Source organism: Carassius gibelio, chromosome B22, assembly GCF_023724105.1.
Source record: "Carassius gibelio isolate Cgi1373 ecotype wild population from Czech Republic chromosome B22, carGib1.2-hapl.c, whole genome shotgun sequence".
Taxonomy (NCBI): Eukaryota; Metazoa; Chordata; class Actinopteri; order Cypriniformes; family Cyprinidae; genus Carassius; species Carassius gibelio.
The window spans coordinates 12,667,868-12,682,165 of NC_068417.1; the positions used below are offsets into that span (position 1 = coordinate 12,667,868).

A 14,298-nucleotide genomic window follows, 5' to 3' on the forward strand; every position below is an offset into this window, starting at 1 on the left:
TACAACAAATCAGACATTGGTGTTTACATACAGGAGATAGAGGAGATGGTTAAGTGGTGCAATAAGCATAACTTGCTCCTTAATGTTAATAAAACCAAAGAAATGATTTTTGACCCTAGGTCTATAGGCGATCAAAGCCCTATTATAATTGAAGGAGTACCGATTGAACAAGTAACAACATATAAATATATAGGGATTCAATTAGACAAAAAGTTACAGTGGTCAAATCAAGTGGAGTATGTTTCCTCAAGAATATGTCAGCGTCTACATTTCTTAAGGAAACTAAGAGTTCATGGTGTTGACAAGGATATTATGTTACTATTTTATAAGGCAGCAATTGAGTCTATTGTCCGATATGGTATGGTAGCTTGGTTTGGTAACCTGTCAGTTAAATTAAAATCACAGCTCCAAACATTGATTAAAAGGGCGGGAAAAATAATTGGACGAGTGCCACCGACCACTCTTAATTAGCTTTTTGAGGAGGCGGTGAAGAAACAAAGTTAAAAAATTACTAATGATCCGAATCATGTCCTTTACAGAGAGTATGAGATGATGCCCTCAGGTAGAAAGTACAGGTTACCAAACTGTAGACTGAATAGGTTTAAATGTTCATTTGTACCACTTTCTATTAAAATATTAAATAAGAATAAATAAGGGGTGTGGGTTGGTGGTAAATTATGTGTAGGGGAAGTATGTTGTGTTATATGTATATTGTGTGTATCTGTTATCCCGAATGCCCAAAACAAATTTCTCCGTCAGGAGACAATAAAGGCAAATCAAATCAAATCAAATAGTTTGATTATTAAATGGCAAATATGGTTAAAAGCACAGGTTAGTTCATAGTCTCTGTGTTAGAATCCAGTAAATTAAACTACACATGCGTTTAAAGTTAATATGATCTATTTATTGTGTATTAAAAATGTAAAGCTAATGATATTTAAATGCATTGTTATTGAGCTGGGTAAGATCTACCAGCTTTAATGTGAGATTTAACAACTGTGCAATATAGTAGGTCTGGTGAAATATTCATGGTTTAAATTCATGGTTCACTAACTTAAGCTACTGATGTTTGTGTAAAAAAAGTAATAGAGTCATTTTAAATCTGTTAAGTTATGCATTGTATTGGGTTTGTTGGTGATTTTACAATGTTTGTATCTTTAAAGGTTTTTCACCTACATAGCTTAATGCTATAAGCCAATAAATGGATGAAAGAAATTCACAAGGCCTATTCATTGAGTGGAATCCAGTTTAATTCTTCTAATAGTGAGACCTATCTTTTTCAAGTGTGTGAGAGCGCACAGTTAAAGAAAACACTTGACAGTTATAGAACCTGCAAAAGTTATGACAAAAGTGACTGTTTATCGCACATAAAAATGCAATGTGCAGAAATAAAATGCATGGTTATAAAAACATAAACAAAGTCTAAAACAAAATATAAACTCTTGGAATCCATGCTCTGGTTTCATGATACCAAGTCAAGTCAGCCAAGTTGGGTGTGAATTCACATATTTGATATAATACAAAAACCTTAAACCGAAGACACACACACATTATAATATAATGTTTCAGTGAATATACTGTGGCTGTAATATATATATGCTCACAGCTTGAGTGCAAAAGAACACAGAAGGTTGGCTAATTCCCTTTTAGGGCTGGATTTAAATGCACACTAGTTTGTTCATGACGAAGCAGTCCGTTATCAGAAATGCAGAAATGACCGGTGTTGTAATTTTAAAGAAAATGGTTCATGTTGTTATTTTGATCCACTTGTATTTGTGGCATCTAGTCGGTAAGTTAGAATTGTTTTATATGCATTTTTAGTTCTTTTATCTATTTTGTTTCGAGGAGCTTAGCTTTCTAAATTGTGTTTTTTACTCTTTCCAGCATTCCAGTTTTCTCATTTTTGTCTGTCTGTTAATCTATTGCTCATTACATTGTTTGTGCTGCTCTCATTTTTGTTTTTCATTTGACTTTTAAATCGTAAAAACTATCTTTAGTTGAGCCACCATAAAATTATTTAACACTTAATTTGTGAAAAACTGTGTTTTTCAGGTGTGTTTGCTGATACAGTTACAGTGATGTCAGTGACGGAGGGAGATTCAGTCACTCTAGACTCTGGTCTTACTGAAATGATGGACGATGACATGATTCTGTGGAGGTTTGGATATAACAAGATTTTAATAGCTAAAATCAATGTAATGACCAGCAGCGTCACTATATATGATGATGTTCTTGGTGGGAGATTCAGAGACAGACTGAAGCTGGATCATCAAACTGGATCTCTGATCATCACAGACACCAGAACTGAACATACTGGGCTCTATCAACTACAGACCAATACTGTGAGAAAGAGATTCAATCTCACTGTCTATGGTGAGTTAAATATTGGTTTATTTTGTTTGTTAAAGATTTAAAGTATATGTATCCTAAATATATCTGAGATGCACATTTAATTCCGATTTTCCTAGTTATTTAACCCATTTAAAGCCCACCAGAAACAATAGTTGCCACAGTATATATTTGTAATTTTCCTTTTGTAAGTATTATCCTAAATTTTACCCATGTTTTATTTCTGAATGTCATGCAAGCAAACAACCAACCAAATAAAAGATTTCCAAAGGATTTGCTTTCCATGGTCTACCGCCCCACTTCTGTTTCTGCTTTTGCCATTGGGGGTGGGAATTTCCAGTTTTTAAGTGACGGCAGCAGTTTACTATAACTTTAGTCAGTCACACAAAAGGAAGAGTTGAAAGATAAATAGCTGACACATGGGATCTTTTTCTTCCTTTTATAACATTATGTCTTGTAAGGAGCAAAATATTGAGGCCCCTCCGTGCAGTTCTAGATGTGTTTCATTCTAGATGGTCAAGGACCCTTGTTCTTTTTATGACTAGTAAATTTATAATTTTTAAATTCAGACAAGTAATGAGTTTACATTTACATTATTGTATGAAATCACCTACTACAGTCAGCCATTGAATACTATGGGCCTAAAAAATAATAATAATTTAACTAACACACCTCTAAGATTGAAAATACCTGCATACCTGCATTGTTTATTTACCTGCTCAATAAGTAAATAAACAATCATGGGTGTAGCCTGCCCATGATAATTGTTTAAATACGCATATATATAAAAAAAAAAAAATAATAATATAATTAATTTAATATCAAGGACTTTTGTCAGGGTTAATCCATTTGACTTAATATGTGCCCATTCATAAAATGTGATATTTTACATATTTACATAGAATAGTATGCAAATATGTTTACATTATTTATAAAACTGCAGTCCTTGTAGTCTTCTCAAAACTACAATACTAAAACTGCTTATGCAAGGGAAAGTTCACCCAAAATTGGTAAGTGTGCCATCGAGTCATCTTCAAGTTGCAAGCTTATGGGATTCTTTCTTCTGTTGAGCACAAAAGAAGATATTTTGCAGAATATTAGTAACCAAACAGTTAAATATGTAATTTTCTTTCAGTTATAACTTTTTAGTATATAGATGTAATATTTTCTTCATTTTATTTTATTTTTTTCATTTAACTTTTTTTATACACAATACCCTGTTGGGGAAACTTGATGTACTGCACTATGTTTTCTGTAATGAGGGTAAGGCAGAGGCTGTGTTAGAATCCATTTGCAGAAGTTTAATGAGCAAACAGTTCAATAATCCAAGATGTGGGGCAGAAATCAGATCACAGGTAAAGAAGAAGAAACAGTCGAGTAACATAAAAGTTTGTAAGTGGTTTGCCTTGTTTTCTCATTAGACTACAGCGCGGGTCATCGTTGCTAGGAAGCTGTTTCATTTACTGTGTTTTTTACCATGGTAAATACGTGCTGAAATGGCATTTTTTTTCTCATGTTTGCCTATTGTGGGATTTCCCAGTTTCAGTCTGCTAAATAGTAAGGTTTGGCCAAAGCCAGTTAAAGTACTTATTTACCTGTTTTGGAAGTTCTTGTTAGAAGAAACAGTCCACAAACAGAAAAGGACAGCAGTTTGTAAGTGTTCTGCCTGGTTTTCTCATTAGACTACAGTGCAGGTCATTGTTGCTAGGAAAATGTTTCATTTACTGTGTTTTTTACCATGGTAAATACGTGCTGAAGTGGCGTGACTCTCCAATTTCGGGCTGCTAAATAGTAAGGCGTGGCCAGCTGACTTCAATAACCGGTACTCCGGCAAATATAAAAGTGGTTAGTTTCACCACGGCAGCCTTCGTGTGAAGCCTCCTCGTGTGAAGTGTAAAGACCATTGAGTCTACCTCCGCGACTCCACTGAGCAACAGTGTTGTTTTTGGCAGCCCTTTTAGTTTTAGTCTCAGTCTTAGTCTTCTGGATGAAAATGCTTTTTAGTTTTAGTCACATTTTAGTCACTTATAAACCTGATAGTTTTAGTCAAGTTTTAGTCGACGAAAACGCAAAAAGGTTTTAGTCAAGTTTTAGTGAATTTTAGTAAAAAAACAAAAAAGTAGTCTTTAACAAATTAATTAAGATTAAAAAGTATTGGAAATGGACTTAGGTTTGACAGGTTTTAACGAGTGTTGCAATTCATAAATCAACAGTTAACCTTAAAAGCTTTGCATAATAAACTAGACTTTCTCATTGATGGAGATGCAGTGCTGCCAAGCTGTACTTCATGGTCGCATTGGGCAGAAACCTTTTATCCACATATTTCAAGTTATTTTTCCATGAATTTATGCTCTTCTAAAATTTCAGCACATTGCCTATTTTCACCAGTAATCACAGTTATAAAGGAATGGTTTAAAGTTTAAACAGCAAAAAACTTTGAGCTACTACAACATTACAAACAGATAAAGTGGTAACAGTGGAATCACTGTTTTACTCCAAAAAAAGCCAGGAATAAAAACATTCTTACTTTGGCAATTGTGGCTTTATTTGAGAAACTGCTAAAGTGCAATGAACAACATGCCCAAAATATAAGCTATTGAGGAACACATACTTATGCTCTACAACTTGTGCTTCAACTTGTCTCCCAGTGCAACAACAAGATGCATATTATTTGTAAACACAAACATCATACAACCCTGTTTAATAAAAGTGACACAAACATTCAGGGATGCAAACACATGTATGGTCAAAAAAGTACACTACACACAAATAATATACAATTAAATTATACTCATTTTAAATGTTTTGTGTAGGCTAGGTATAAAAATATAGGCTTTTAATAATCTTTCAATGCGCAAAACCATGAAAATATGAAACGCTTCAAAACAGAGCGCATAAAGCGCCTATGCACATCGCGGGTTCAGAATGATGTGCTCAAAGCAACATGGAGTCACAGTGTGCTGCACTGCTCAAGTGCGCATTTAAAAGTACGTGCATCCCCGCCCCAGGTGCAGCCCTGCCTCGATCTGCAGGCTGCAGCCGGGTGCTTCTCCAAAACAGGCAGAAATGACATGCATTGTGAACGTCAGACTTATAATCATTTTCATTTCGTCTCGTCTTGTCAACGAAAACTTGAAAACGTCTCGTCATGTTTTAGTCACATTAGAGCCATTTTTAGCTAGTCATCGTTGCGTTATCGTCATAAAAAAAGGTGCATCGACGAAATCATTTCATTGTCGTCATCATTGACGAAAACAACATTGCTGAGCAAGGACACCAACAAAGCACTTGAGTATTGTTTTTCTCCCCTTTCTTTTCTTTAGGTATAGCTTGTTCTAATATTTATTTATGTCACTTGTTCTTACTATGTGCTTTCACATCTCTACTATTACTACAAACACTCAGAGATCATGCACTGTACTTCGGAGGCAGGCATACCCCAAAAATCTATTACCTCTACTACTTTACTCTCTATTCCAGTTTGTCTCTGGAACGGCCAGTCTGCTGTTAACAAAGCAGATTTTATTTCTTTTTTTGCTACTCATTCCGGTCTCAACCTCATGGCCCTAATTGAGACTTGGATCAAACCTGAAGACACTGCCATTCCCGCAGCCCTCTCCACTAATTTCACTTGTTCCCACACCCCTTGTACGACCGGGAGGGGTGGAGGTATACTTAGCTCAAAGGAATGTAAATTTGATCTTCAATCATCTCTTACAGTTGACGGTTCATTTGAATCACATTCAATTACTATAACCCACCCTTTTAAAATTCACTTTGTGGTCATTTAAAGTACCCCAGGTCAACTGGGAAACTTCTTGGATGAGTTGGATGTTACTATCAAACATTTCTGAGGATGGTACTTCCTAGACATTTCCAAACTTATCCTGTCCAGTCATCCTACTACTTGTCCACTTGATCTTATTCCCACTCACCTCCTTCAAGCGATTTCTTCTTCAATAATACCTTCACTTACTCACATTATCAACACCTCTCTTCACTGTGGTACAGTTCCCTCAGGATTTAAGCAGGCTCGGGTAAGCCCACTGCTTAAGAAACCATCTCTAAATCCAGCACTTCTATAAAACTACAGACCGGTATCCCTTCTTCCATTCATTGCAAAGACACTTGAGTGAGTTGTGTTCAACCAACTCTCTATGTTTCTTGTACAGAACAACCTCCTGGACAGCAACCAATCTGGCTTCGAAAGCGGCCACTCAACTGAGACTGTCCTTCTCTTGGTTACTGAAGCCCTGCTACTGGCAAGAGCAGCTTCCAAATATTCAGTATTCATTTTGCTGGATCTTTCTGCTGCTTTTTACACAGTTAATCACCAGATTCTACTGTCTACACTTGGAAAGATGGGCATCTCTGGAACTGCACTCCTATGGTTTAAGTCCTACCTCTCTGACAGATCTTTCAGGGTGTCTTGGACGGGTGAAGTTTTTAAGTCACAACTTCTTGCTACTGGGGTTCCTCAAGGCTCAGTACTTGGACCACTTCTCTTCTCCACATGACGTCATTAGGATCTGTCATTCAGAAGCATGGCTTTTCCTATCACTGCTATGCTGATGACACTCAACTCTGCTTCTCATTCCAACCAGATGATCCGTCGGTAGCTGCTTGCATTGCAGCCTGTCTGAGTGACATTTCTAGCTGGATGAATGACCATCACCTTCAGCTCAACCTTACTAAGAAAGAACTACTGGTTGTTCCAGCTAACCCATTGTTTCATCACAACTACTCTATACAGCTGGGTTTGTCAACCATAACTCCTTCCAGGAGGCTTCACAGACCATATTGCTACAATGACCCGGTCCTGCAGATTTGCCTTATACAACATTAGGAAGATTAGACCCTTCCTGTCAGAGCAAGCCACCCAACTTATTGTCCAAGCTCTTGTACTCTCAAGACTGGACTATTGTTATTCTCTCCTGGCGGGTCTTCCTGCATGGACTATCAGCCTCTACAACTGATCCAGAATGCAGCAGCAAGGGTTGTCTTCAATGAGCCAAAAAAAACTGATGTAAATCCACTCCTCATCAGGTTACACTGGCTACCAGTAGCTGCTAACATCAAATTCAAGGTACTGATGCTTGCCTACAAGACGACCACTGGTACAGCACCAATATACCTAAACTCACTAGTTCAAATTTCTGCGTCCTCCAGAAGCTTGCGTTCTGCAAGTAGACAGTGCCTTGTGGTGCCAAAGAGTCAAGTCACCTTTATTTATATAGCACTTTAAACAAAATACATTGCGTCAAAGCAACTGAACAACATTCATTATGAAAACAGTGTGTCAATAATGCAAAATGATAGTTAAAGGCAGTTCATCATTGAATTCAGTGATGTCATCTCTGTTCAGTTTAAATATTGTCTGTGTACTTATTTGCAATCAAGTCAACAACACTGTAAAACCCGACAAGTTAACTTAACTCAAATCGTTTGAGTAAACCGATTGCCTTGACTGTAATACCTGACAAGTAAACTTAACTCAAACGGTTTGAGTAAACAGATATCCTTAAGTTATGTTAACTCAAACCGTTTGAGGAAACCGATTGCCTTAAACCATTTAAGTTGAAAAAACTAACAGTTATGAGTACTCTGAACTTAATTCAGTTGAGTTCACTGAAAGAAGATATACATTGCAATTAAGTGATTAAGTGATTAATTGAGCTTTAGTGATGAACACCTGCTGTTAACAAACATAATTACTGAAGAAAAGAGAGAAAGGAACAACAGCTGACTTCAGACACAGCCTCAGTCAAACCTGACAAGTTATGTTAACTCAAACCGTTTGAGGAAACTGATTGCCTTAAACCGTTTAAGTTCAAAAAACTAATAGTTACGAGTACTCTGAACTTAATTCAGTTGAGTTCATTGAAAGAAGATATACATTGCAATTAAGTAATTAAGTGATTAACTAAGTGCTGATTGTGAATTAGTGATGAACAGCTGCTGTTAACAAACAGAATCACTGAAGAAAAGAGAAACACAAGAACTACTACAACTGACTTCAGACACAGCCTTAGATGAAATCAACTGAAATAAAATACATGAAATCTCTCAAGATCTGATAAAACAACCCCACAAACAGCATCAGCAGCTCCACTTATTAATAACCAGACTGACTTTATTTCTGTCAGACGTCTACAGAAGATCTTATTGAGAATGAACTAAGGTTTAGATGTTGATTTATTGTTTCATTTGAAGTAACCATGTTAGAGATCAGTGTTTGCTTTAGTTGGGCTCTTGACCCTTGATTTCTGTCTTAGTCTTTTCTTTGGCTGTTATAACTGTGTGTTTCTAAAACACATTTGTTGTAACTCAAAAGCCCAGAAGAAATGCCATCAGGTGTTCACCTGTACCTACATGTAGATTGTTGTACTTTATAGCTGTGATGATAATTTTTCATTATTATTCACAAACATTGATCTATACAGAGTCTAATCTCTGATTAAACAAATGTGTAATTAGTAGAAGTGGACCTAATAAAAAATACACTAAGAGCCAGTGATTCTGTGATTATCAGTTAATATAAAAATGATTTCATAAACATTTTGTACACATACATTTGTCTTCTATGCCAGTAGCTCGTCACACACAGACATCAATAATCAGAATATGAACCTCAACAATGGTGACAAAAAAACATGCTGCAATGCATGCTGGGTACTATTGTAGTACAAAACTCATCCATGGCTCCCAGCATGCTCTGCAGCATTTTTTTTTTTTTCTTTTATGGTCACCATTGTTGAGTTTCATATTCTGATTATTGATGTCTGTGTGTGACTAACTGACACCATAGAAGACCACACTGTTTGGAAAGTCTTTGTATTAACTGATTATTACAGAACCACTGGCTCTAAGAATCACTTTTACTATAGTCAATTTTATTACACAACCCATATTTCATCAGAGATTAGACTCCTAGCAGTTGCATAATAATATATATAATTGGCTGTTATACCAATATAAAGTATAACAACCTACATCTAGATACAGGTTAACACCTGATGGCATTTCTTCTGGGCTTTTGAGTTACAACAAATGTGTTTTAGAAACACACAGTTATAACAGCCAGAGAAAAGACTAAGACAGAAGTCAAGGGTCAAGAGCCCAACTAAAGCAAACACTGATCTCTAACATGGTTACTTCAAATGAAACAATAAATCAACATCTAAACCTTAGTTCATTCTCAATAAGATCTTCTGTAGACGTCTGACAGAAATAAAGTCAGTCTGGTTATTAATAAGTGGAGCTGGTGATGCTGTTTGTGGGGTTGTTTAACCAGATCTTGAGAGATTTCATGTATTTTATTTCAGTTGATTTCATCTAAGGCTGTGTCTGAAGTCAGCTGTAGTAGTTCTTGTGTTTCTCTTTTCTTCAGTGATTCTGTTTGTTAACAGCAGCTGTTCATCACTAATTCTCAATCAGCACTTAGTTAATCACTTAATTACTTGAATGCAAAGTTTTAAAACTTACATGGTTTAAATCAAGGCAATCTGTTTACTCAAACGGTTTGAGTTAAGTTAACTTGTCGGGTTTTACAGTGAATATTGCTGTAGATGAAGTGACCCCAACTAAGCAAGCCAGAGGCGACAAAGAGGTTCAAAATCACTCTCACAGACCTTTCCCTGGACTGTGCCCGGCTGGTGGAATGACCTCTCAATCTCAATTTGAACATCTGAGTCTTTACTCATTTAAAAAAAACATCGAAAGACTCCTCTTTTTCACCAACACTTGACCAACTAATAGTAGCACTTACCTTTTCTTGTCTATCCTATTTTTTGAGAAAAAGAACAAAAAAACTTGCTATGGGTTCTGTGCTAGACTAACTGAGAATTGTTATGGCACTTGTATTCTGTTGTTGTTGTTCTCACATTGGTCTGATTGCTTGTATTGTTCTCATTTGTAAGTCACTTTGGATAAAAGTGTCTGCTAAATGATTAAATGTTAAATGTAAAGAAGTCAAAAATCACAGTAATCATTCAAGCACGAGGGAAATCCAAAAGCCAAAATCCAGAGAAACAGGCGATAAATCATACACATAGCAAACAAAACAAGACAATGAAAATGCTCTGTAAGGTAGAGGAACTGGCAATACTTCGCAAAGACCTATTTGGTCTGGCCATGCTTAAATGGCTGCGGAAGTGATCACAGAAAGTGAAGTGATCACAGAAGCAGCAGAAGGAGTGGTACCAGTTAGGGGCGAGGTCTCCCTCTGCTGGTGTGACATTATAGAATTATTAACATTACAGTTTTGAGCATACTCAGCCCATAGAAGGAGTTTTACCCACCTGTTCTATTCACAACTACAATAAGTTCTGAGATACCTGCCAATCTTCTGGTTCAACTTTTCCTATTGGCCTTTTGACTGTGAATGGTATCCTGATGTGAGGCTTATATTGATGTCCAGTTGCTTTTAGAAGGCTCTCCAAACCTAATAGATAAATTGGGTTCCTCTGTCAGAAACAATATCCCCAGGCAAACCATAGACTGTGAAAACATGTTGGAATAGTGCTTGAGCTGTTTCCATGGCTGTGGGGAGACCTTTGAGAGGGATCAAATGACAGGCTTTAGAGAAGCGATCAATAATTACCAGTATGGTGGTGAAACCATTGGATAGTGGCAGGTCTGTGATAAAGTCTATAGACAAGTGAGACCAAGGACACTCAGGTTTCAGTAATGGTTGAAGGAGCACAGAAGGCAGCTCCTTGGGGGTCTAGGATTAAGTGCAAGTTTGGCAGGACTTGACATAAATTACCCCATCTTTGGTCATCGATGGCCACCAGAAGGAGTACTGTAATAGACAAAGAAATTCCTAGATGTCCTGAGCTGAAGGATCATGTCTGGATAGAGCATCAGCCTTACTGTTCTTCAGTCCATTTGAGTTTTGATGGTTTGCCTTTAAGGGATAGTTCACCCAAAAATCAAAATGATGTCATTAATAACTCACCCTCATGTCGTTCCAAACCTGTGAGACCTCTGTTTATCTCTGGAACACAGTTTAAGATATTTTAGATTTAGTCCGAGAGCTCTCAGTCCCTTCATTGAAGCTATGTGTACAGTATACTGTCCATGTCCAGAAAGGTAAGAAAAATATCATCAAAGTAGTCCATGTGACATCAGAGGATCAGTTAGAATTTTTTTAAGCATCAAAAATACATTTTGGTCCAAAAATAGCAAAAACTATGACTTTATTCAGCATTGTCTTCTCTTCCGTGTCTGTTGTGAGAGAGTTCAAAACACTGCAGTTTGTGATATCCGGTTCGTGAACGAATCACTCGATGTAACCGGAACTTTTTGAACCAGTTCACCAAATCGAACTGAATAGTTTTAAATGGTTCATGTCTCCAATGCGCATTAATCGACAAATGACTTAAGCTGTTAACTTTTTTCATGTGGCTGACACTCCCTTCCGTAATTCATGTACTCAAACAGTACACTGACTGAACTGCTGTGAAGAGAGAACTGAAGAAGAACACCGATGCAAATCAGAGTCATGTTTACAGGCAAAGAAGTCAAAATCACAGTAATCAGTCAAACCAGCAAACAAGCACGAAGGAAATCCAAAAGACAAAATCTAGAGAAACAGGCAATAAATCATGCACATAGCAATCAAAACAAAACAATGGAAACGTTCGATAGGGTAGAGGAACTGGCAATACTTTGCAAGAGCCTGTTTGGCCTGGTCATGCTTAAATGGCTACCAAACAGGTGGTCATTGTGTTATCATTGTGTTATCATCATCAAAACAAAATTCAAATTTTATGCATAATTAATTGGTTTATGAATAAAGATTGATCTGTTGAAAGCAGTTATTTTGAGTTAGATGCAAAATCTGATCCTTCTTTTTCAGCTCGTCTGCCTGTTCCTGTCATCAGTAACTCTTCAAACTGTTCATACTCATCATCTTCATCATCATCACAGCAGAATTGTACATTGTTGTGTTCAGTGGTGAATGTGGGTCATGTGACTCTCTCCTGGTACAAAGGAAACAGTTTATTGTCCAGCATCAGTGTGTCTGATCTCAGCATCAGTCTCTCTCTACCTCTGGAGGTGGAATATCAGGAGAAAAACAGCTACAGCTGTGTGATCAACAATCCCATCACAAACCAGACCACACATCTGGACATCACTCAACTCTGTCAGCCATGTCCAGGTACAGCAGCACTGACATTAGTGATCATTTACTGACCTGATGTCTCTCTTTTTTATATAGATCAGACTGACACAACCACTTACATTATTCTCTCTCTCTTCAGCTGTTACAGAACAATTTCCTTCATATCCGCAAGTTTCAGTGTCTCTGATAGTGCTGGTTTCTGCTGTTGCTGGATCTCTGTTGATTGTAGCTGCAGTCGGGACCTTCTGCTTCTACTGGAAACACAAGAAAACCTATCAACATGGCAAGTGATACAAAGTGTTATTACAAATAACACCTTTTTTATAGCTCTTTACTTGTCTCACTCACACAAAACAAGTCAAGTCACCTTTATTTATATAGTGCTTTAAACTAAATACATTGCGTCAAAGCAACTGAACAACATTAATTAGGAAAACAGTGTCTCAATAATGCAAAATGATAGTTAAAGGCAGTTCATCATTGAATTCAGTGATGTCATCTCTGTTCAGTTTAAATAGTGTCTGTGCATTTATTTGCAATCAAGTCAATGATATCGCTGTAGATGAAGTGACCCCAACTAAGCAAGCCAGAGGCGACAACGGCAAGGAACTGAAACTCCATCGGTGACAGAATGGAGAAAAAAACCTTGGGAGAAACCAGACTCAGTTGGGGGCCAGTTCTCCTCTGACCAGACGAAACCAGTAGTTCAATTCCAGGCTGCAGCAAAGTCAGATTGTGCAGAAGAATTCTTGTGGTCTTGTCCTGGTGTTCGTCTGAGACAAGGTCTTTACAGGGGATCTGTATCTGGGGCTCTAGTTGTCCTGGTCTCCGCTGTCTTTCAGGGCTGTGGAGGTCCTTTCTTGATATTCTAGGTATTATCAAATATTTTTGGCCCGTAGCGGACGTAGAGGATTATAATGTAAAAGGAGCTCATTCAGATACTGAGGTGCAAAACCATTCAGGGCTTTATAAGTAATAAGCAATATTTTAAAATCTATACGATGTTTGATAGGGAGCCAGTGCAGTGTGGACAGGACCGGGCTAATATGCCGACTTCAACTTCCGGTCGACTTCCTTGCCGCCTGGCGGAGAAGCGCGAGCTCGGCGCTATTAACAGCGCATGCGCAGCTCGTGAACAGCTCTGTGAACTTTTTCATCCTGTCAAAGAGTTACTCGAGATGTGACGGAGCATGTGATTTGTTGAATGTAGTGAACGAATCCGCCCTTCACTGAACGAGATTGAGAGATCTTCTCATTTGTGAATGAATTGAACTGATACATCTCGTTTATGAACGAAATGAATGAGTATACAGGGTCAGTGAGCCAAGCATGTAAATCTCGATCAGCAATCAGCAGATACAAATCGCAGTTATATGTGCTGTGCAGATACGCTCGTTTTCATATTTAGCATACAGAACATAACTCCACATTTAATCCCCGATTAATGTGAATATTATATATGAACTGTCTGACCAAACAATTAAAATGTTAATTATGCAAGAAAACCTTGTGCTTTGTTCATCTAAACAACTTATTTAAACTTTTTAATGCGATTATGCACACATTTTAGAAAAGCCAAATCAGTTTAGTAAAGCCACTAATGCAGGCATCTCACTCGCTGTAGTGTTTCTTTTGCTGTGTGTATAAGGAGAAAAAACACAGACGTCCATAGGGAGGCACTGGAAGCGTGCGTTGCACACACCAACATGAAATATGTCTCTTACAAATCTGGAAAGCAGTCATTCTTTGAAGTATCGATACTAATAAATTTAGGCATCGTGACGTTTTTAATTTCCGAGAATCATGATAGTTTTGAAGTA

The 14,298-nt window shown here is 37.3% G+C and overlaps 1 protein-coding gene across 1 annotated transcript; it reads left to right on the top strand.

The window, feature by feature from the left end:
- The first annotated feature begins 1,639 nt into the window (after positions 1-1,639).
- On the top strand, positions 1,640-13,263 carry LOC127987092 (SLAM family member 5-like). The gene is made up of 4 exons (XM_052589387.1): positions 1,640-1,789; positions 2,053-2,373; positions 12,212-12,514; positions 12,618-13,263. Exons 1-4 carry the CDS (start codon positions 1,663-1,665, stop codon positions 12,767-12,769), a joined length of 903 nt encoding a protein of 300 aa, XP_052445347.1. The 5' UTR covers positions 1,640-1,662; the 3' UTR covers positions 12,770-13,263.
- The last annotated feature ends 1,035 nt before the right edge of the window (positions 13,264-14,298 follow it).

Bases quoted from the DNA above. Each gene is read 5' to 3' on its own strand.
- LOC127987092 (XM_052589387.1), top strand. From the start codon at position 1,663: ATGCACACTAGTTTGTTCATGACGAAGCAGTCCGTTATCAGAAATGCA. The intron at 2,374-12,211 runs GTGAGTTAAATA...CTTCTTTTTCAG, and splicing joins ATTCAATCTCACTGTCTATG to CTCGTCTGCCTGTTCCTGTC. The intron at 12,515-12,617 runs GTACAGCAGCAC...CTCTCTCTTCAG, and splicing joins ACTCTGTCAGCCATGTCCAG to CTGTTACAGAACAATTTCCT.